Source organism: Drosophila melanogaster, chromosome 2L (genome assembly GCF_000001215.4).
Source record: "Drosophila melanogaster chromosome 2L".
NCBI classification, from domain to species: Eukaryota; Metazoa; Arthropoda; class Insecta; order Diptera; family Drosophilidae; genus Drosophila; species Drosophila melanogaster.
In genome coordinates, this window is record NT_033779.5 from 21,631,332 (window position 1) to 21,655,460 (window position 24,129).

The 24,129-nt window shown below is 37.6% G+C and overlaps 1 protein-coding gene across 2 annotated transcripts, besides 12 other annotated features; it reads left to right on the forward strand.

The window, feature by feature from the left end:
• Positions 1-1,255: 1,255 nt before the first annotated feature.
• Ac3 (Adenylate cyclase 3) lies at positions 1,256-16,633 on the forward strand. Of its 2 annotated transcripts, NM_136272.3 has the most exons (19): positions 1,256-1,374; positions 1,935-1,974; positions 2,043-2,584; positions 3,089-3,278; positions 3,395-3,704; positions 3,761-3,879; positions 4,289-4,400; positions 6,328-6,455; positions 6,627-6,785; positions 6,899-7,037; positions 7,910-8,172; positions 8,311-8,674; positions 9,397-9,682; positions 9,742-9,814; positions 9,918-9,993; positions 10,048-10,273; positions 11,839-11,921; positions 12,433-12,888; positions 15,264-16,633. In NM_136272.3, exons 3-19 carry the CDS (start codon positions 2,296-2,298, stop codon positions 15,492-15,494), a joined length of 3,504 nt encoding a protein of 1,167 aa, NP_610116.2. In that variant the 5' UTR covers positions 1,256-1,374; positions 1,935-1,974; positions 2,043-2,295; the 3' UTR covers positions 15,495-16,633. The 2 variants fall into 2 exon arrangements, with proteins under 2 accessions (NP_610116.2, NP_001014496.1); NM_001014496.3 differs by lacking the exons at positions 4,289-4,400; positions 8,311-8,674; positions 9,397-9,682; ... (4 more) ...; positions 12,433-12,888; positions 15,264-16,633 and having other exon boundaries at positions 7,910-8,289.
• Positions 5,225-5,821: a mobile genetic element.
• Positions 10,411-11,343: a mobile genetic element.
• Positions 13,062-13,662: a mobile genetic element.
• Positions 13,663-13,722: a mobile genetic element.
• Positions 13,755-13,916: a mobile genetic element.
• Positions 15,166-15,215: a mobile genetic element.
• A 140-nt stretch (positions 16,634-16,773) lies between the features above and the next one.
• Positions 16,774-17,102: a mobile genetic element.
• Positions 17,103-17,104: 2 nt separating this feature from the next.
• Positions 17,105-17,317: a mobile genetic element.
• Positions 17,318-17,482: 165 nt separating this feature from the next.
• Positions 17,483-20,234: a mobile genetic element.
• Positions 19,277-19,565: a mobile genetic element.
• A 24-nt stretch (positions 20,235-20,258) lies between the features above and the next one.
• Positions 20,259-21,036: a mobile genetic element.
• An 879-nt stretch (positions 21,037-21,915) lies between these two features.
• Positions 21,916-24,129: part of a mobile genetic element that runs on past the window's edge.

Consider the following 24,129-nt stretch of genomic DNA (forward strand, 5'->3'; position numbering starts at 1 on the left):
CCGAAGGGCATCTCCCAAAATTTCGAGAATTAGCTTTTGAAACTTTCGACACGATATTCTAAGGCGATATATCGACCAATAATTAAAGAAAACAGATTTTTCCGCGACGCAGGAAATTGGGCACTACTGGTCTAAGGTTAATATTCTCAACCATTTTGAAATCCCCTTGAACGCACAAAAAAGATTGAATTCAAATCAGTTATGCTCTAATGTCTAAGTTCGCAGCAAAGAATTATATACGTAGATAAGCACGTACATATCAATGAAGATACCTATATTCTTGAACAGAACAAAATTATATTTTCATCACAAAAGATGATTTCAGAGCAGTAAAGGTGTCATCGTTACTAGTTTTTTTACATCGTTGAGGCGGGCTTTGATTTGAAATCAGTAGATTTTTTTAAGGAAAAAAATCAACGGATCTATTTACTAAATTCATAATTTGTGGTATTTAAAAAATAACATTTAGAAAAATAGACTTGGAAATGCCTTTTTTTTATTCTGAATAAAATTCTTTGGTCCCCAAATTACTTACTAATGTATAAAAAGTATAACGTAAATATCTCTTACTCATGTTTGTATACTATGTTTAGTGGACATCAATAAATGCAACAGAACTCTACTATGAAAAATTAACCAATTTTTTTCTGAAGCGTTATTTACATTCTGTAAGGCATTTAATCAGTGTGGCTTGCATTATGAGTAAGTGAGTGGCAAAAGCAAAAAAAATGTTCAACCCAAAATTCGATAAAAATATAAATTGCCATACATAAGCATTTTTAAAGCCGCGAAACCGGCCACGTCCACACTTTTGAACAATTTTTAAATTTTGTCGAATTTTTTCCTAATAAATTTCTCCGTTCTGAAGTTATTAATTTTGGCCAGAAAAAGTGGTTAGGTTTCCCATAGTGCAGTCCACCCCGACACACTCACACAGGCGCTGTCAAATAGCAGCTGCACTCATTTTAAGGTCAGCTGCATTCATGACGTTTTCTTCATCGGTCAGTGGTTGCCTATTGGCGGGAGACCTTAATGAGATTTAATTAACTTTATGCTCTTCCGGTAATATTCTGAATACGCTATTGTGCAAAGGGACTCTTATCAGGATAGCCCAGCTGTACCGTTATCAGTGCATTGCTTCGATCGCATGCGCAAAAACGAGCTTTCAGCCGAAAAAGCTTGCTCTCGTTCGACCTCTGAGCGTTTAAACATGAAATAACGGAGGTCCTTGCTGGTGAGGCTGAAATCGACAATCAGTCAAGTTTATCGGGGCGGCTTAGTTTAGTCGAAGGATATTGCTCGGTGTCTTGCGTGCAAACTTGCTAGCAGAAAAAATTTAACACATCGAAAAAGCAAATAACCAGCATAGCAAACGTATGTTAAGGAAGTAATCAAGGCGGACGGTTATCAATAACTTCCAAATATCTTGGACTTATATGCTGGAGCTGTTAGTTACTGGGATACAAATTTAAAGCAAACGAGGGTTTGTTGCAATAGGCAGAGGGTACACACGCTCGCGAGCTGTTATACAAATGAAATCAAATAGAGCATTTAAACAAGCCTTGAGAAACTGAGCCTAACTCACACAAAGAGGAGAAACACATGTACGCGCATACCTAGACAAGAAAGTGATTTTCCACAAGAAAAGGGACGAGAGGTGTGTGTTACTTAGTTTGTCAGTCGAATATTTCTCAATGGGGAAATGAAGAGGTAGTCATATGAAGAGAAAGAGGCAGCGGTGGGGTAGAGAGCAGCGAGAGAGCGGACGAAATTTTCTGATTACAGTTACCGTGGTCTACTATGGTGTCGAATGCTGCAAAAAAGGATCACGAGTTTTAACAGAACAATTTCAATATGATAACCAACTTATCTGTAGTGGTTAGGCAACATTTGATATTTATAATGTTTTTGTTTTTTATGTTGTCATTGAACAGTTCCATTACGGCAATAAATGTGCGGTACAGCCATATGCAGGTAAGCACACACTTTCGTGCTCTAACAGTTGTACATATGAGAATATTCACCGCTCTCTCTCTCTCAAGGACGCTTCCGCAGTGCATTTAATTTGAGTGGACGGAGGATGCACCGATAAGTGTCAAGATTACTTGCTTATACTTTGTCCCTGTATTTCGATTTTGCCTTGCAGTGCTTCGATTCAGACAAGTGAACTATTTTATGTTCTTGTCACATTACAAACAAATAAACCAAGGACATGGTGTCGCTTTATTACTAAACCACAAATACGAAATAAGCTCTCCGAACAACGAATAACATCCTAGAAGTTAGACAAACGAGATGGAAGCAAATTTGGAGAACGGTCAGAAAACGATCGCCTCGACAAGCAAATCGCATTCGCAGCGTCAAACAACATCTCGACGGCGGCAAAACGACAGCGATGTGGCCGGAGGCGTGGGAATCACCGGTGGGGGAGTCGTCATTTTGCCGCAGCACGTGCTTAACGAACTCTACCACAACTACTCCATCAAACAACGCCGCAGTGGATTGAAGTGGTTTGTCTTTGCGGCCGCGTTGTTTAACATATGGACCATCGGAATTCCCTGGGATCAGTCGGCCCCTACGAGAGGTGAGCTATGAATAGAAATAAATTGTTTAAAGAAATTAGTATCGCGTTAAAGACCTTGTCGGATGGATGTGTACATAACTTATACCTCATATCTGACAATGTATATTTATAAGAATAACTTTTTAAATGATTACAGTCGTGTAATTTCCTGTTGGAATCAATTTATCAATTTATTTTATTCATTTTTATATATGTCCAAAAATAAATTTTCTTCAGCTTCAGTTATAAGCTTGGATGGACAGAGTACTTATTTAGGTATAAAATGAAAAATCGTCAATCTGCCAACATTCACGTACTCTCTTGATTTTAATTTAAATATTGTTTACGCCCAGAATGATACTGCGTACTTTTTTGTTTAATAGAGTCGGTTCGTCTCTCTGTCCGTATGAACATCGAGATCTCGGTAACTATAAGAACCAACAAGTTGGAACTAAGCATAAGTGTTTTTTTTACAATAATTAAAATAAGTTATATCAAATAATTTCATGTTATTCCATATTCTAGTGATCAACTGTTGTATGCTGTTAGCTTACTTGGCATTGACAGCGCTCCTTCATATTGGACGCCGTTCTGATAAACCGGCACTGAGGCGCTTCCACCAAATACTCCTGATTATTGTGCCACGGGCACTGTGGCTATTAAGCATTCTTCATTTTACCGTTTATGTTATTCTGCAGCCTAGTTTTTCTCCAAGGTAAGCTATTACAATTAAAATGATAAATACTGGAGGACTCCACAAAGTGTATTTTGCAATTATACAAAGGGCAAGAAGCAATTCATGTGTGCTTTCAATTTCTTCATCGCTTTCAGGGACCTACTTGGCTGGGCCATCCTTCTAAATTTCTTGGTCTATGTGACGCTGCCATTACAGCTGATTTTTCTTGGTCTGTCGATTGGATGTATCACATATTTCATTTGCCTCAGTCTCCCTGTTGGTTATTCTCACTGGGACTCGCTGCTCTCGAACCAATTAGCGGCTAATGCAGTTTTGATAGCCACGGCAGCGCTGATAGGCCTTTTGTACTACTTTATGGGTGAGGCCAAGCAGAAACGAGCCTTTCTCGAGGCCAAAAAGAGCCTTGAAGTTAAAATGGTCATAGAGGAACAGTCGGCCGAACAGGTTTGCATTCTGTTTTACTGACCGTGGATATGAAATATAAAATTTGCCCCTATTAGGAGCGTCTGCTATTGTCTGTGCTGCCAAAGCATGTGGCTATTAAGATGCGGGAAGATTTGGGATCATCCAGTTCCGAGGCTTTTAAAAAAATTTACATGAGTCGGCACGAGAATGTAAGGTAAGCATTAAATCGATTGACTCTTCAAGCTGTAAAAATAAAAAATTCTTAGTTATTCGTTTTAATATTTCAAATATACATACAAATGTACATAAAACAGAATTTTCTTAACTTGATAAAAAACGCTTAGAACCTGTTCATTGTCGCTAATATAAAACAATACTATATGTCCATTACCACCAAATTTTATTTTAATCAAATATATCACAACGTTTTTATATTCTCGCAAAGCTCATTCATCGAAAGTATTTCACGCTCCTCAATATGAACTTTACATTTCCTAAGCTCTTAATTCTCATTGTGTGTGTTCTCAAATGTGTCAGTATTTTATTTAATCTCTATTTTACTTACACTGCCTCTGCAAATAAATTTCAAAATATTTTTCCTATTTTTTTTTTGTTCAAACAAGCATTCTATATGCGGATATCGTTGGCTTTACCGCCATCTCCTCCACATATAGTGCGCAAGATTTGGTAAAAATGCTTAACGAGCTCTTTGCACGTTTCGACAGACTTGCTGAGGTAAATTTGCAAAATATAAAATTGTTGTCTGTTAATGATTTTGATTATTTTAAAACCTCGTTGTCATTTAATTTTGTATTATGTTCATTATATTTAATGTTTATTTCTAAACCACGTAAAAAGTTTTTCTTCTTAAATTATATTACAAACCACATAACGTGAACTTTTTAACAGTATGCAGTCGCTTACATTTATTAAAAAGAGACAGATTCTTTATATTGACAGAAAGACATGGTCAGATTGACTTATGTAGTAGACTTTATTAAAAGTACTCTATTTTGTTGGAAAAGCTTCCTCCTACCTGTTAAATACTTTTCAAATTATCTATTACATCCTCTACGAGTGTGTACTAGTATATCCACGATTAACGGATATACAAAAAAAGGGGATACACATTTGTATAATTTATTGTAATGAGACACAGAAGGAACTCTGTTCGTTGGCCAAAACACCTTTTTAATAGTCGTTGATCCAAATTAAACAAAAACCTTGGTATATACCATTTCAGAATTCCGATAAAGGGCGATTCAAACGCATGTTGAAAGCATTAATTCTTTAAACAGTTAAATATACAATTAAATGTGATGTTTTTGAACAGTTAAAATTTATGGTGTTATCCTAGTACAAGTTGTAGTCACAAGACTACACTTTTAAGACAGTAATAGATTTATAAATCATTTCTGTATGGTTCAAATGTCAAAATGGTCAAAAATCCACAACGTCAGAAATTAGTGGAAATTAGGTTGTTTTTCTTTGTTTCTCCTTGAATTGCAAATTTTTTTAAATCTTATAAATAACTATAATAAAATCAATTCAGTTAAAACAAGAGAGAATGCTATAGTCGTGATCCTCTACTATCAGATACCCGTTAAAGAAATTAAAAAATTTTAAATAAGAAAGAAAGGTCGTGGCCACAGTGTTTTTGCAAAGACACTAGAATATTATTATTATAATATAATATTATTCTAGTGTATTTGGTTTTTGGTTTACCTATAAAAACTGCCAATACAAATCATAAAACGAGAAAAATCTAAACATTTTTCCAAAGTGCGTACAGTTTTGCGCCGTTTTTGAGCGTTAGAGTGGGTGAGCGTGACGAAAAGTTGTTGGCAAATTGAAAGAAATTTTGTACCTTAATAAAATTATGAAACAATATGTGGGCGTTAGAGTGGACGTCGCAACATGGGTTTCTGGAGTCTGCATACTTAATCTCAACTTGCAAGCCAAACAATAATTTTTTTATATGTAGTTCCTGAGATCTCGAAGTTCATACGAACGGACAGGGATAGATCGACTCGGCTTTTGATTCTGATCAAGAATATATATTCATACTTTATATGGTCAGAAACACTTCCTTCTGCCTGTTACATACTTTTCAACGAATCTAGTATACCCTTTTATTTTACGAGTAACGGGTATAAAAATAAAGACAGCCAGAACTGCTCTTTGGTTGAATTATATTAAGATGAAAGCTTCAGTAATCAGTCCAGAAACTGTACAAAACTGTTCAAGAAATAAAATTTTAAAATTGTATTAATTAGTGTTAAAAAACAGCAACATTGAAAAAATACATCACATGAAAGACTATATTCATTCGATCCTATCCTCTTAATTTAGGGCAAAAGAAATAGTCGTTGACCCCACTGCATTAATTACCCGCGCTACAAGTAGAGCTGGTGTGCACTTTCTGAAAGTTGCTTTGTCGCCTGCATATCTTTATCTCGTTGGCAGAAAGTGCGAGTAGCGGGAATATGATTCGACTATAGCATTATTTTGTTTTTCTGGATGACTTAAACTGTTTAAATTTAATTAAGAATTTTAATTTCACTGAATTACAAACTAGATTTTATATGAAAATAAGCCTATTGATTTATTGATTGTTAATTTGTGATCGTACCTAAACTAAACCACAATTGCCTTACTCTAGAAATATCAACAATTGCGCATTAAGATTCTTGGCGATTGCTACTACTGTATTAGCGGTGCCCCTGATGAGCGTCCAGATCACGCCGTCCTGTGTGTGCACATGGGACTCTCCATGGTGAAGGCCATTAAGTAAGTAGCGGTTGTAGATTTTCCCTAGGGAAAGTGGGAAACAGCTTGACAGGCGAAAGGTGACGATGAATCCGCGCTTGTTCAATTATTAATAATTAACCACGCTCGCTCCTTTTGCTAGTTGGGGCTTCTAAGAATCAGCCACTTATTACTCTCTCCGTGTGCTTGAAGGTATGTGCAGCAGAAGGCCAACTCACCTGTTGACATGCGAGTAGGCATTCACACTGGAGCCGTGCTCGCTGGAATTCTTGGGCAGCGACAGTGGCAGTTTGATGTTTACTCTAAGGACGTAGAGCTGGCTAATAAAATGGAATCGAGCGGAAAGGCTGGGTAAGTCAGGCATACTTTCAAAATGCATATTTATAATAGCCATCGTTATTGCTCATTTGTTTACACCTGTATATTAACGTATTCTTACAAACTTAAATTGATTACCTTTTCAGACGCGTTCACATTTCGGACAAAACGCTTGCCTTTCTGAACGGCGAATTCGAAGTGGAGGCCGCCTTTGGAGAGAAACGAGAGGAGTTGTTGCGTATTGCTGGGCTAAAGACGTATTTTATCACCAAAGTAGTTAAAGCGGTGAGTTTGAAAAAAGGATCCTTGAATGAAGCATAGGATTTTTAATATATTTTCATGGGAGCTACCAACCCAATAGCTTCCTTCCTCATTTTCTTATCATGCTCAGCTTAAAAAAGTTCTATTTAATATGTACATGTAAAAATGACTTAAAAAGTACGCTCTGAAAATGTATTTCCTCGACGCGCTTAACACAAAATTTTTACTTGTTACGGAACCTTTCTTTTAAAAGTGAAATATTACGCCTTTGGGAATTTATGGGCTATACAGCTTTAATTTAGGCTCGTTTAAGCAAGATATACCAAAGATTTTTCCAGTCCTTAATCTATTTTATTTGGAATAAATAGTTCGAATATCCAAAAATCATTAGGAATTTGATTTTCTAGCAACATACAGCACAAATCTCTATTCCCATGTATTCAGCAATAGCTATTTGGAAGCAGCTAGAAGCTAAGCTAGAAATACAAGTTACACTTGCGTCGATATATTTTCAACATTTAAATGGTTTTATTACCCGAAATGGCGTTTGGTACTCTGATACAAACCATAACCACAAATACGTTCAACGACCTATAGCACAGCCACAAAGTTCGGAATGATGAGATTTAATAATGTAGATATTTTTAGGTGTTTTTATGCTAAATTACCTTTGTTTTTTAACTGTTAGGTATTGTTAAAATTCTTTATATTGCAAGGATTTAGGGAAAAGAGAATGTTCAAAGAATGTTTTGATTTCCGTTTGCCTACTATTGACGTTCACAAAAATCAAAAAAATATGAATAATTTGTGAAATTTGCATGTAATGTAATTTATATATAACACAGTTTTATAAGTCAATGAAAGCCGATTAAGAATAATAATAATAATAATTCCAGTTTGCATCGCCATGTGCCAAAAAAATAAATGAAACCCAGGCTGAAATTGCACACCCCAATCCTAATGGATCGACGACCGATATTGTATCAGATGAAGATGACAACGATGCCACATTAGACGACGAAGAGCTCCTGGCGCAGAATTCTGTATCCAATGGACACCAAATAGGGATTGCAGTGACTGCAGATGAAGAGGAGCAGGTGAAATTGGAGAACTTTAAACAACGACTGAAAGATGAGCTGGTAACGCGCGACGGACATGAGTAAGCAAATATTTGCTATATATATCGTATATCGTATATATAGTACATGTTACTATAGCGTAACATACTTTAGCACATTACGAATAAAGTAATTTGACGAAATATATTGGAGAAACTAAAAATCAACTTTTTTTCTAGAAACCTAACCAAGGACACTAACATATTCTTGCGCTTCAAAAACCCCCAGCTGGAGCAACTGTATGCCGTATATAGAGAGCCGTACAGTTCACTTCCACTTCTTGCCGCTCTTCTAGTGCAGTGCATTGATGTGCTGTACTCATACTTAGTTCTCCCGAGATCTACACTCCACTTCATTAATATAGCTGCTCCGTTGGTGCCGATCGCAATGCTGGTAGTGATCAGCCTTGCCGAGAGCTTTAGCGGCATGCTGCCCAAGTTTTTTGTAGATGTCAGCAAGCGCTTCAATGACATAACCTTTGTTCGCGAGCTGGCAGCCATAATTATTGCACTCACCATTGGCTTCAGTAACGTAATCGACATGGTTAGTTTGTGCTTTTATCAAAAAGGGCTATGCACTCAGATATTGCAATGCAAATACTTTAAATGTGTCGATTAAATTTTACAATGCGTGAAACGCAATAAACAAGATGTTTTAACCCCACAATGATACGTACATATATGTATACAAATATTCTTGGTCACTATCGTCAGCGGAGTAGGGCGTTTTAGTTTTCTTGTTTTTATCAACGTCATTTAAATTTCGGGGGCAGCATTTTCTATTTAATTTTATTCAAATTGGATATTGGATCGTTTAGGAACTATTGGAAAAATACATTATACACTCATAACTTTATCCGTTAATTTCTTTCGCACATACGTTCGTATTGGAAAAATAAATATAAATTCACAGACACCACTTTTTATTTTAAGTTTACAAGTGACATTGTTTTTCAGCTTGTGGGCGAAATATAAATATAAATAAAATATACAATAAGAAATATTGTCGTTGAAATTTGGGTACTTAAATTTCTGAAATAATGTCGTTGTACTTGACTAACAATCGTGATCAAGAATATTACCCCTCGCATAGCACGTATTTTTATTTGATTTACATATTTGCCCCAAAAATATTTTAATTTATTTAAAAAAAACCTAATGTCAATTGAAAATGACTGCATTCATTTTTTTTTTTGCAAATGTTTAATTTCAAAGAGTTTTTGCCATGACGTGCAGTCCATACATTAATTTCCATTTCCTCATCAGTTCTTTTTCGTCACCTTCGTGCGTACCGAGCATATTGTGAGTGAAAGCGAGTTCAATGTAACGGCTAGCCTAGAAAGCGATATAAACTTGGTGGTGGAGGGGATGGTCACCGCAGAGCACCTACTTCCCGCATCGTTTGTGGAACAAATGCGAGATGCTGTGCCTACGGAACGAGTTCTGTATCCGTCCTACTTAAGTAACTTCGGAGTACTCATATTAATTGCGATTGCCGTGATTGCCCAACTTACTCATCTCACAAAGATTTTGCTACTATTGTCCATTGCAGGTAACTGTAATTAAGGCGCAACAATTTTACATCGTAATAAATTACTTTTTTCTTTAAAGCTCTGCATTGCTATTTCAATATATTCATCATGCAGGATCTTTATGCTCTAGAGGATGATTTCGAACATCAACCGTAAGTTAAGTTAGTTTAGACTTGAGAAAGATGCTTTCCTAAAAAAATTATACAAAATTACTTGTTTTTCTTGGTTTTTTGATTATTCATTAAACATAATTAGTATTATATCTACGCGATATGCCGCTTCAGGACTTTTGCTTGTGGCTGCTCTGGCGTTAAGCACCTTGGCAAGACACGTAAGTGTAATATAAAGTAAGGCGCCTGATATATCAAATTATTGAAACTTTTAGATGGACCACGAGGATAGGGTAATATTCAAGTGGAAAACCGAGGTGGCTGAGCAAAAGGAGACCGCAAACGACATGAGGCAGCGAAATGAGGCTTTGGTCTACAATGTCTTACCTGTTCATGTGGCAGAGCACTTCATGAAGAACACTAAACGCTCTCATGATGATCTTTATTCCCAGAGCTATGCTGAAGTGGGCGTATTATTTGCCAGCATGCCGAACTTTTCTGGTGAGATTAAGCTAATAAAAAACTAAAAAGTCCACATATAAACAATTGCACTTCAGCGATTATCTATCAACTTCGAGAGTTAGAAACACACAATACCTTACTTATAACTTATGCACCTCATTTGAACTGAGGCATATTTTTTTTTGGCGCGCGAGTCTTACTGCCACACCTCCCGCCCAACCGACCGAGCGCTGCCGTGTATCGTACGGTTCGATTCGCGAGAAGATAGACGCGTTACAGAAAAGAGCACAGAAACGAGGAATTAAATATAAAATATTTATTAATATTAGTAAGATCTAATTATGTGTTCAAAAAGATAGAATTGATAGCTTTAAGAGCGGCAGAGAGTCAAGAATACAGATTACAGTGTTTTATATTAAATCTACAATGATTTACGATTAGGGCTTTCTAGTGAATTTACTTGGAACAGAGAAGTAGAGCCGACTACCAAGTCCGGACTATCAACTTCACCACAAATAAGCATACAAATAAAGACTCTTCAAAGCATCGTTTTACGGTTAGCTAGGGAAGGTAAATTAATTAAAAGTAGTCTACTGGAATAAGGATGTAAAATAAGGTTTGCATCCCAATTTAGGTAAGAAGTTTTTTTTTTTGACCGATTCAATGCGGTCCGAGTGAACTACGTACTGTGGACTCCAAACAGATGATCCATACTCAAGAATCGGACGGACTAGCGAAATGAATGAGGTTTTGGTCGTGTAAGGATGATCAAATTCCTTTGACCACCTTTTTATAAAACCAAGCACACTCATAGCCTTATTGATAATAGTCGATATATTGTCTGGAAATTTTAGTTTAGGGTCCAGAAAAAGACCAAGATCATCAACCCGTATAATTCTGTCCCCCTTGCACCCCCTTGGAGTGTCAGTCGTGTGTTGAGTGAGTTGATACGACAAAGGTCATAACTTTACAATTGGATCCATTTAAGCTTAACGTATATCACGGCACCATATTTGAAAGCTATCTAGATCGGATTGTAAGCCCAAATAGCAAGAAATATCCTTTTGTGGAGACATAATTTAATATCGTCTGCGTACATAAGTACACGCAGCTTAATTTTATTACTAAGGGAAGGTCGTTAATTTAAATTGTTAATAAGCGGACTGACACCGGGAGTGACTCGGAGAATACAAGAACCCGTTGTGTCCGTAGCGTCATATTGACAAAAGTGAACATCTTAACTTTGTGAATATAAAGTGCAGACAAAGAAATTAGAATTCAATCTTAATTGTTTGAACTTATTGTGATGTCTTTGATATAATAAACTAAAGATCCTCGGACAAGAATAATTTATTTTGCCACTGGACAGAATTCCATTCCTGTAAAACAATAAATCTAAAGCCATAGACGGGATAACACAAGTTATATTTTCCAATGTTTATTCTACCAATTCCAGGTCCTTTTTGTTTTTTGTTTTTTTAATTGGATAACTGCTAAAACTTACGGCATACATAGATATAAACGCATTGTCTGAATCTGGCAGCTGTGTGCACAACCGGCAGTTAATGACGAGGGAAATAACTATCTGCGCTCTTTTTTTTCAGATTTCTATTCCGAAGAAACAGTAAACAACCAGGGCTTGGAATGTTTACGTTTTCTCAATGAGGTCATCTCAGATTTTGATGCAGTAAGTAAATGCTTTCATATTATTTCTTATACCCCTGCAGAGAAATATTAGTCAGAAGTCGATATAGCTATGTTCGTCTGTCCGTTCATGTATTTCTACGCAACCCAGCCTCTTAGTCGTACAGCTTTGGAATGAAACTTTTTCAAAAGGAAGTGTGTATATGTAAGTCGGACTAGTCGGATCGGATCACTTTATAATATTCTTCGTTTTTTTATCATTTCGGTTTTAATTTGAATAGCATCGAGCGATTATATCATAGCTTCCGAAGGAACAGTTTGAAAACTAATTTAAAATAAAAATAGAAAATGAATCAGAGTTTCGTGCTTCTAACTCGGTATATGACACTATTTTGATCTTATATTTTTTCGATTTCAATTTGATGGGCGACTATATCATATAGTTGCAGTAGGAACAGTCGAAAAATTAATTGCTGCAAGGGTATATGAGCATGCCGAAGCATATTTCTTGTTAAATATGATATCAAGAAATTAATAGAATTCTCATGTATTAGTTGTTGGAGCTGCCACAATTCCAAGACATCATCAAAATAAAAACTATTGGTTCGACATATATGGCTGCCAGTGGGATAAATGTGCAAAGGACTGTCCGAAATGACGCCCCAATTACAGAACGGTGGTCTCACTTAGCGATTTTGGTGGAGTTCGCACTGGAACTGAAGCACGCATTGCAAAGCATCAACGAGCAGTCGTTTAACCACTTCGTCCTTAAGATGGGGATCAATCATGGACCGATCACGGCTGGCGTTATTGGCGCACGTAAACCGCATTACGACATCTGGGGTAATACGGTGAATGTGGCATCGCGAATGGAAAGCACAGGAAAGGCGGGCGCCATTCAGGTCACGGAAGAGACGTGCAATATTTTACGGCTCTTTGGTTACACCTTCCTTCAGCGTGGCCTGGTAGCGGTCAAGGGAAAAGGACAGCTGATGACATTTTATCTGCAGGTAAGGGTTATGAATTTTCATAAAGCCAGATATCTTAAGCTTAAAGAAGCTAGGTTTGGAAATATCGAATATACGATCGCCGCTTCAGTTGTGGAGCGATAGCTTACGCAATGGAGCGGAGTGATGAGGATATTATCCGAGGCAATACCCGTTACTCGTAAACTAAAAGGGTATACTAGATTCGTTGAGAAGTATGTAACAGGCAGAGGGAAGTGTTTCCGAACATATAAAGTATATACATTCTTGATAAGGATCAACAGCCGTATCGATCTGGCCATGTCCGCCCGTCTTAGGAACTGTACAAGCTAGAGAGTTGACATTGAGCATTCTGTTTCCAGAGACATAGTTGCAGCGAAAGTTTGTTGATTCATGTTGCCATACCACTCTTACGCCCACAAACCGCTCGAAACATTTACGAATATACCTTGGCAAAATTCTTTAATATTTTTTTTATATTTTTGCCAGGCCCACTCTTGCGCCTAAATCCGCCCAAAACTGCCACGCTCAGACTTTGGCAAAATCTTGGAATATTTTTTCACATTTTTATTAGTCGTGTAAAATTTTATCGATCTGCCAAAAAAACTTATTGCTAGTCCACTCTTACGCTCACAAAGCGGACAAAAAATGCACGTCCACACTTTTGAACAATTTTTAAATTTTTTCTCATTTACTAATTCTATCGATATCCCAGAAAATTTTGAAATTTCGGGTTCGCATTTATACTAGCTGAGTAATCTGATAGTCGGGGCTATAGCATTCTCTCTTGTTAAAATTTGAAAGCTGGAGTCGTTTGCCCACCAATTAGTTTTGCTTTGTCCACGTTTATTTCTGAAAATATTACATTTCACTTGACTTCTGTAACGAACTGATTTTCTATGTCTTCCGTGTCCTGCGGGCCTCTTGCTGCCCGACGCTTCCACTGTTTATTCCTTATCCGCGTGTTCTCACTCCCCAACTCCTTCCTTCAACGGACCGTCTCACTATCTTCTTCCACGCGCGGTCTGGCTGACTGATCACTACTCCTCCGCCTTCAGACTCCGTTTCGACCGGTACTCTCCTCGGCTATCCTCGCGTACGTACGGCTCCTCGCGTGTTGACACTGACTGCCTCGGGATGTCCATAAGTCCGAGGTCCATAAGTCACCGTTTACACTGACCGCCCTTTAACTTCCCGCCTTCCGTTCTGCAGTCCACCATCTCTATTTGCTTAGTTTACATCCACAGCAGCTGTATGGTGTCATCCTTGCTCCCGATGCTGGGAACCACCACTTTGCATCCCTGCCTTTTCCACGCTGTCAGTGGAAAACGACCCACTCGTCGTCGGCTTCCGTCTTCTGGGGCTCTCGCTCCTATTGCCTCCCGTGCATCGCCTCTTTGGATCCGGCGATTGTACCCGTATTGCGGTTGCAACCTGCTTCTCCTGGCTCGAGCTCCTTCTCCTGCGCGTGTGTAGCTGCTTCTTCTGGCTTCTGATCGTACCGATCTCCGTCTTCTGTTCGCGAGTTGAAGCAAATGGTTCTTATTATAGTCGATTTATTCTACTGTTTTATGACTGACTCCTCCGGTGATCTCGCTGCTCCTGCGGCGTTTCTCCTGCAACGCCTTGCCTTCGTCGTCCTGTGTACTCCTTGCCAACGGACGACGTGTCGACCCGGCCGAGATTAGGATGTTATGGGGCAGGGTGTATCGTCCACGGGCGAAGCAACGCTTGGCCCGGACCACCTTTGCCGACCACTGACTCCACTGTTATTTAAAAGAGAATTTTTTAAGTTTGAAAAAATGACATATTAGAGGTCATTTCTGTCTTCTCAGAGAAGACTACTATCTTTTAATAGTAGAATTATAAAAAAACGCTTGGCCAACTTATTGTTGTGCTATTTGTCTCAATTGTTTTTTTTAATTATTTCAAAATTAATTAAATCTACGTATGTTTAATAAAAAAAAGGTAGGCCTTTTTACATAATTGCTATTCCACTATTGTAGTTAACATAACATTTTGAGTTTTTAAAAAATTCGACTCTTTCCACGTATTTTATTTTGCTGTGGACAACACGTAACACGTAGAAGAGTATGCGAAGGCGACTACTATATGTACATCATGCATATGTACATGCAAGCCCAAACATATGAAGGCATCCTGCGGTTGTCCAACGGTAGCGCTATTACTAAAGAGATGGAATTTCTAGACTTTAAAACCAGGCCCGTTTGTTTCTATACAGTCTGCAGCTTAATCTTACCTATTTTTGTTTCCGCCCTCTCCTTTTTAAAATTTCTTTTTTCTGATAGTCGAGAAATTCGACTTAAGCCTTCTCCCTTGTTTTAAATTGCACGTAATATAAGAGAATAGTAATACAAAATATTCTTCTCTTCTTCAAGGGTAAGTCCCAGTCGAGTGCTGAACCGGTAGCATCCGGCGTAGTCGTGCTCAATGGGCAGGATTCATCTGCTGTAGAATCCACAAGCGAACTGGAGGCCTCAGACATTAAAATGCCCTTGCTGAAGATGAATGGCCCAGAGCAATCGTTGGAAATCGACCAAGATCGAAGCTTAAGAAATGACAGTGCTGGCCAAGAGAGTGTGGCAGAATGTCAGTCTTTGCTAGAATAGTAAGCTTGTCATATTTATGATTTTCATTCTTTGTGAACATTTAGGATGAGTGGATGTGTATGCGTGTGAGTGGCCGTGTTAAAAAAACAAGAGTTAACTATTTTGAAGAAATTATTTTTGCAATAAGTTAGGTTTTGCCTCAGTGTTCGTGTGATATTCCATGCAAGATGATTAATAAAATAAATAAGCAAAATTCGAAATTAGTTAACATAATAGATTTGCTTTTGTAAACTGTGTACCTAAAACAAGAAATATATCTATCTTCTAAGTATATTTTTGTATGTTTAGTATTTTCAGTTATTCTAAACCATAGTTCGTTTAAAAAAATTTGACATTTTCGAAGCTCTGTAATATTTAAGTGATTCGCTTTGCAGCTAATTGATGTGCAGATTAGCATCTCAATGTGTAAAATATATATATCCGCATTATAGTTAAAACCAAAATTACGATATAAATAACATTGCAGTTATAGAAATATAGAATTTATATTAGTTGAGAGTCCAAATCCCACCATATACAACTAAAACCCACGTGTCAGTCCAAATTGAGAACAAAAGATACTACAATTAATTAGTAAAAAAGTATTAAATATAAAAATGGAAATGAAATCAAAGAACAAAAATATAATCCTTAGAATGCGTTCTTGGACGTCGTCAACCAACATTATACCTTCATATATATAGAAATATTTAAATTAAAACAAACTTATTAGCATTGCATGCTTTTTAAAACATTGCAACGAATTTTAGCAAACAAACGAAATTAATTATCAAAAGTTGCAAAATAAACAAGGAACTTGACCTAAAATCTTTTGAATGCGTTTGTCCATCAGTTTTTTTTTACTGCATTATGTAAGTTTTGCTTTGATGGTTTAAGGCATGACAATCAAGATGAATAAACACTATACAAATGATTGGGTTAGCTCGAAATTCCACAGTTTAAAAACACTATGAACTATTTTTAAAACATACATTTTATTGAATGATTTTAGAAGATTGGGTCGTTGTGTTGGTTTCTTCATGGAACCTTAATGTGAAATAAGGTTTTATTTCATTAAATATAAATTAACTAAGATATAAATTATTTAAAACCTACCAAATATAGCAAATTTTAGAGAAATAAATAAAATTATTTAAGACAAAGACTTATGGGGTTTTTACCCCCTTGTTCACATTTAATACACATTTCCGGTGCATAAAAAACGAGGTAATGAGGTAAATTTGAGATAAATCATAGTATATTTATATATATATTATATATTATTATATATATATTATTATATTATATCATTAAATCATAATTCTCTGTAAGGAGTCATGCAACTCATATTTTGATTACAGAGATTTAAAATTAGAATTGAGATTGGCAACAATAAGGAGGTCCCAATTCATGCTTCTTAAGATACATAGTAAATGTTTTTTGAATATATTTAATTCCAGTAACCTCATTTTGCGGACTTGAAGTAGGCAACTAGCGAAACGATTAAGGCTTTAGTTGTGTAAGGATCATCAAATTTCTTTGACCACATCTTATAAAACCAAGTATCCCTGTGGCTTTGTTCACTATGGGCTAAATATCATTAAAAAGTTAAGGTTTGGGTACAGAAGATAAGCACCCGCTAAGAGTGTGTCGCGTGTATTGGGTTGGAGCGACACTTGGAGCCATTTAAGTTATCACATCAGCTTTTTTAAAAGCTGTCTTGATCGGATTGTCAGTCCGAAGGGCCAAAAATGTCCTTACACCATCGGCATACATAAGAAAAAGGAAAGGATATTAATAAACATGGTAAGAAGAAGTGGACCGAGGTGGCTCCCTTGTGCGACTGACCTTTTGCTTCCTTAAAAATAACTTGCAGCAGCGCCAATCAAAGCACATAGCCAGGAGTTCCGTCGCGACCTCTCGAATAGATATGCTTAATGTTTAAGATCGTAAAGGAGGGATTTCATTTAAAATTGAATGTTAATTACTTCGAGAACGAGGTTTTATTTTATTTTGGGGCAACAGCTTGGTTATTTTAAACAAAAGTCCATCCAGCCACACGCTGTTAAATGCATGCAATACGTCTAGAAAAATGACTGTGCAATGTTTTCGATGCTGAAAAGTTTAACGTGTAACGAAATAAATTTATGGAAGGCAAGGGAACCTGTTCTGGTGTGTGCACGCTTTAGAATACGGCTCTAGCTCATGGCGTTGGGTGTGGTCTTGCTTGTACAAATACCTTTTCCCTACAGACATTAATGAATAAGATCGAGAATTGAGCGTGCTTGCGACAAAAGAATAGTAAACAAAATCGGAGGAAGCAAATTAATATATTCGGACGAAGACAGTTCTAGAAGAGGAGGAAAAGCATGAGAATTTGTTGCCAGCGAAACACCGGTGTCATTGTGTTCGCGGTTTGCCCTACCCTTCCTACCCACTTTCCTTCAGAGCATGGCTCCAGTGGTCCCTTAGGTGCCCTACGTCCGGAGAAACATCAGCCGAGTTCAGTATTCAAATATTTAAAAATTCATGTATTCATGTTGGTGATTAATAATTAATTACAATATTTATAATAACTAATAATAATTACATAATAAATTAAATAAGTACCTAAATAAATACAAACTAAAGTAGGTTAGGGAAATATATGGAAATATTTTTTTGTTGTAAATTAAAAAAAATTGTATAAAAGTTATAAAGAAAGGTATAATCATGTAGATGCTAAGAGCACACCATAATTCTTTTTTTCCAGTGTTGTTATTTTTTTCAGTATATTCTTGTTTCATGAATTATTAGATAAATAAAAAATGAAATGTAAGAGAGTGGGTTAACCTTAAAATTTAAACGCGCACTCTCTGAAAACGCATTTGTCTTGGGAAAATAATTAGATTAGGTTAGATTAAATAATATAAGAAAATTTTAAATACTAAAAAGAATTCAATTTAAATAAAATTAAAAATACAATAGTAATTAAACTAAGTCTCCTTCTAGGGTTCACATTTTTTCACGAATTATTGTGAAACATTATAATATATAATATAAAAATAAAATTGTTCAGACAATTTTCATGAGCGTAGATTCGCAGCTCGGTAATTTTTTTTCCGATGTAGACAGAGTTCATCAATAATTTTAATATGTATTTTCCATTTTCCATGTTTACTTCATCGGACACTTCTTCCAGTGTATTTTTGTCTCCCAACCCTGCTATTTTTCTCCGCTTGCTTAAACTTACTTTGGTCTCTTTTTTATTAATACATTTAGCAATCAAATTAAATACACATAAATAGGCTTCGGTCACTCGATGGGAAGGGTGCTCACTAGACGGCCTGACTCGGTTCTTTTCTCTCTTACTGCCGCCTGTTACTGCACCAGTCGAACCTTGGGGTCTGGGCGTTGGCGCTGTAGCTCGATGGCTGCTTTAAGTGAATTTGATTTTTCCAGATTAAATTTCCGCTCTAATAATATCCTTCAGCACCAAAAAAATTCAACGCCCGCAGGTTATAATTTTTAAACGACACCCACTTTTCACGACTTGACTGCACGACTCATTTATTAGAATAAATAAATAAAACGGAAACTCAAGACCATCGGCGAAAATAACGATCAGCTGAAAGTCACTCTATTTACGATAACCAAATTATCCCTGAACTTTCCGTGTGCAGCTGATAAGGGTTGCATCTCGCATAATACTGCATTTAATATGACTCTAAATTAGAATCTCACAGCTGAGCGCAAGCTTCTTAAAGTTTGCCTATTAGGAGCTTTCTAACAATACCGCTTTAGTCGCTACTACAAAAGCAGTACAACTAAGGCTCTTTTAATAAAAGCCATATAAGGTCCAACACTGACCTACGCCATCCAACAGCCTCTAAGACTCAGCTCAATAGGCTTAGAGTAATACAATCGCGAGCGGCACGACATGCATCTGGGCTACCCTGGTAAGTGAGCAACCGAGCTATTGAAAGGGACTTAAGAGTCCGTTGGGAGACCAAATAAACTTCCACAGCAGCCGATATGCCGACAGACTTAGCGCCCACCCGAACACGTTGGCGAATGATATTGTCGACCCTATTTCCCTCCGACGTCTGAAGAAGTGCCACTGTTGCTACAATGCACTTAAGTACTACCTGTAGCCCTTTGCAACTTTTTAATTGGTATGTGTAGTGGTTTTTACCGGCTTCATTTAGGTATTTAGTCACTATACGGTGGTCTGCTTCTCACAGAATCTGTAGTTTTGTTTCATGAATATTTCATTTTTTAAGCGGAATAATGTGGAATTTGCTGTCACCAACCAATGCAACTAGTTTATTTACGAGTGCGTTTGTACTCTGTTCTCGTATGAATATACAATAGGGGTTGGTCTGGTCTTTTTTGGTTCCTTAACTGTTGTTTTGTTGGGTTGTTCGGTCGCAAAATATGCCAAGATAGCAGAGTTTTCATTGCCGTTGTAGGCTCGCAAAAGTTTATTTTCGAGTTAGTTGAAGGTGAGGGTGCTCGAGACGAAAGCAAAGTATGCATTGCGTTGTAAAAAAAGCCGCTCGTCTTGTTCACATTGCCGCTGAGTACGTGTGTATTTTTGATTTATTGTTTTAAGTCCAAATAATACAATTGCCAGAACAATATGGAATAATTTTTTATTTTAGTAAATAGCTACTATAGTCAATAATTGTTAGTTGTGCGAAGTTGAGTTCAACTTTCACTGCACTGTTGTAGTTTTAGAACTTGCTATTCGTAGCTAAAAAAGAAACACGTCTGCACTCGCCGACGGGCTCTACGACGACGGGCTCGGAGAATGAGGTCCCTCGGTTGTCTTTTGTTAGGCCTCATTGGTGGGCGAGTATTGCTCAGGTCGCTTGTGGCGCCTAAGCCTTTCATGGTAGCGACTTGAGTACTAGTTTATTTCATCAAATACTTATTTCATAAAATCCTTGTGCAGGGTTGTGTTTCTCACATACCACTCGCAAGCAGTGACCAATTTCGTAGCGCTATTCTGGATATCCTGGTTCTTATTGATTTGGCTGTCACAAGCTAAGCCCCAGATTTGGCACCCGTACCCGCATTTCTTCCAAATAAGAGCTATAATCATTTTTTAGTCACCTTATTTGATAGTGACAATTTACTGCGCGACCGGAGTAGCCAATAGTGTTTCGCCATCTTAGCACATATTCGTGTATTTAAGTCCGTAATATGTTTAGAAAATGTGAGTCTGCGATCCAGAGTTACTCCAAGCTACTTTGTTGCGTTCGGGTGAGGTATTAGGGCCTCCTTAATATAAAAATCTGGTGGTGTGTTTCGCTTAAGAGCGTAGCATACGTTTGTCGACTTGCTGCTTTTTATCCCAAATATTCCAGCGCCTGGCTCATTTCGAGAATCTTGTTGCATAGTCTTGTATGACTTCAGAAAGCTCACTTCGGAACATGTAAGTGGGGACACACGTCATCGGCAAATGTAGCCAGCATGGACTTTCCAAGTTTGCTGTCGTACGGCGGCGGCATATCATAACTACATAAGTTGCAGAGCAGAGGGCCGAGGACACTTCCCTGGGGGACTCCCGCAGCGACGTGTTATCATCAAATATAATTTTTCAAGGCCTAGGTATCCAATTCCTTTAGTTTTTGCGATACCTTTCTATTGGTGTTTATATAATAGTCGTCTTCTCAATCTCTCATGGGGTGTTCGTCACTATGCGGAGTGCCGCTTAAGGGGATAAAACCATCATCGAAAACAGCCATATCGAGTATATTTATATACTTTCATATATATTTAATTGATTTAACTGAATAAAACTTCTCCACACTTATATATTCACTAAATATTTTCGATCATATTGTACAATGGCGATTGCCCAGTTTTGGGAGCTTTGTGGGCATTAGAGTGGGCGTGCCAACATAAATCAACAACCGTGCGCTGCGTCTATGTGTATAAAATGTCTTTCTCTTGTCCTAATTATGTCTGTAATAAAAACTAGTTTTGTATACAATCATCACATTTATAATAGGACCTTCCAGAGAATCCCTATCAATAAGCATATCTGTTTAAATTTCGGATGTTTTGACATTGACGGCATCTAAAAATTTTGGTCGTTCCAATGACCGATAGGAAAGGATAAGGATTTGTCAAAGCCGTTGGAGAAACACTTTTTGTGTTAGCTGATAACATTCTTAAGATCTCCCATATGACAGAAGTGCCTTGCATAAGCCTTACAATTTTCCCACGAATTACACAATAATGAAACGAATTCCGCTTTACCTCAAATGAGATATATTTTTTAACACAAAAAACACAAAAAAAGAAAAACAATTTTTTGGCCAGATTCGGAATATGTATTTACATTCAATATTATTTATCAGCGTCAAATTAGCGTCGGTAAGTTAGCGTCGTTTTTTTACATCCGTCGTGTTCTAAACTGTGCTAGACAACAGCGAAGATACATACATGTATATGTCGGAGCGCGACTCTTCGCATTCCAGAAATTCCTTCTGTGATTTCATATTCTGATGAAATTGTAATATTGCGGTAAAATTCTGTCGAGCGCTGCGGCAGAGGCACGAACAGCCTCTGCAGCTGAGTGAGGTCCGATCGAGTGGTCATAAATAGTGTGTTAGAGAGAGATGACAATGTGGCACACGCCAGTGTGTATAGCCATTAGAGAATATGATGAAGAAGGGACATGTAAGAAGATCCCTTCAGTGAAGTTTGACTGCTGACGTCGATCGGAACTTGCTGCGCTGACGTACAAAATCGCGAAGTGAATAAATAATATGGATGAGACTCCTGTTTCGCCGACATCAGAAGTGGGATCGCCTTCGCCACAAGAGACCAGACCTGATCAGTATATGGCTGCGTTGGAGGCACAAAACCGTAACCTCATGGAGATAATAAGAACCATGCACGCACCGAGAGCATCGGCGTCAAATGAAAAGTCCTTGCACGTCGCACTGCCAAAATTCTGCGCTGACAGCGCTGGAGCAGATCCATCTGCATGGTGCACCACCGTGGATTTAATCTTTGCAGATAATGCGCTTGTAGGCAGTGCACTCGTAATAGCGTTAAGCAAAGCATTAGAAGGCAGTGCATCGCAATGGCTGTCGCAGATATGCTTCGCTGGCATCACGTGGCCGCAGTTTAAAGAACTGTTCATACAGCGATTCGTAGGAATGGAGACGTCGGCTGCTATTTTGATGAACGTTTTGAACGGACGTCCAACACCTGGAGAGAGCTTTGCCCAGTATGGAAGTCGCATTGTCACCTTGTTGCTGTCTAAGTGGAAGGCCAAGGATTTGGAGGAGATTGCGGTTTCGGTAGCGTTGGCTCACATGGCACAAATCGATAATAAGTTGTTGCTGTGGGTGTTTACGACTAATGTGGCTACGCGCAATGAGCTTCAGCAACAACTGCAAGCTTACGCCTTCAAGAAACGTAACAACGAAGATGATTCTGGCCCAGAAAAAAAGTTAAGAATGCAGTTGCAGACCATGTGCCATTTTTGTGGGAAAGCTGGCCACAAATTCGCCGAATGCCGTGCTCGAAAGGAAGGTACATCAAACACAAAAGGAAGAAACTACAGCGAAAGCAACACGCCTGGGTTAAAAGATCGTTCGAACATAAAATGTTTTAAATGCGACGAAATGGGACATGTGGCGTCTGTATGTCCCAAAGGCCACAACAAATACATCGAAAAGCGAGTTGACGTGTGCGAAACTAAGTGAGCCAAGTGGACTGTGTTTTTCAATTGGGTGAGCCCTTTCCATTTTTTTTTCGATTCGGACGCCGAATGTTCTTTAATAAAGGATAAATTAAGTAACAAATTGGCTGGCAAGAGAATTAATAACCTAGTTGTTTTAAGAGGAATTGGTGACAATGTAGTTAAGAGCCACTTGCAAATACTATAAACAGTCCAAATGTCTCAATTGAATTTAGAAATTTTGTTTCATGTTGTAGTGGACAACTATTTAAAGTACGACATAATGATTGGCCAAGACATATTAGAGCTTGGTTTCGTTTTATTGATTAAATCTAATAAATTTAGCATGTACAAATCCAAAGTTATCAATGCCGTTCAAAATAATGCACATGAGAATAGTTTGGAAAAACTTTTTGACATCAATACAGAAGTAAGCGATAATGATAAATGTAAATTAAGAAATATATTGGAAAAGTATGCCGATAGTTTCGTAACTGGGATACCAAATAAGGCGCATTGGAAATTCGTTTAAGTAATAAAAATAAAAGTGTTCAAGGGCGCCCATATCGACTCAGTTTCCATTGCTACTGATTTTGGATCAAATAGATCGTTTGCGGTGTGGTAAATATTTTTTTCATTTGTTTTAGACATGGCCAGCGGATTCTATAGAAGAGTCAAGTATGTCTTTCCTTAGAGCTCCCAGTCGCATCATAGTGGATCAAGGCAGAAGCTTTGTCAGCAACAAGTTCCGTGAGCTTTGTTCAACAAACAGGATTGAGTTGTTTTCAATAGCTACAGATGCCAGCAGAGCAAATGGGCAGGTTGAAAACAAATGAGCGTACAAGCAAGGAAAACATGCGAAAGGATGTAGAGTAGTTCGGTATGAGGTCATGTGTTAAGTGAGAAGTATCATCGAGTGATTAATGTACTAGATGGTCATCGACACAATTTGAAGTCGTTAGTTATCAAGCG

Coding starts and splice junctions, on each gene's coding strand:
- Ac3 (NM_136272.3), top strand. CDS start 2,296: ATGGAAGCAAATTTGGAGAACGGTCAGAAAACGATCGCCTCGACAAGC. Junction 7,038..7,909: donor TCACCAAAGTAGTTAAAGCG/GTGAGTTTGAAA, acceptor TAATAATTCCAG/TTTGCATCGCCATGTGCCAA. Junction 8,173..8,310: donor GTAACGCGCGACGGACATGA/GTAAGCAAATAT, acceptor CTTTTTTTCTAG/AAACCTAACCAAGGACACTA.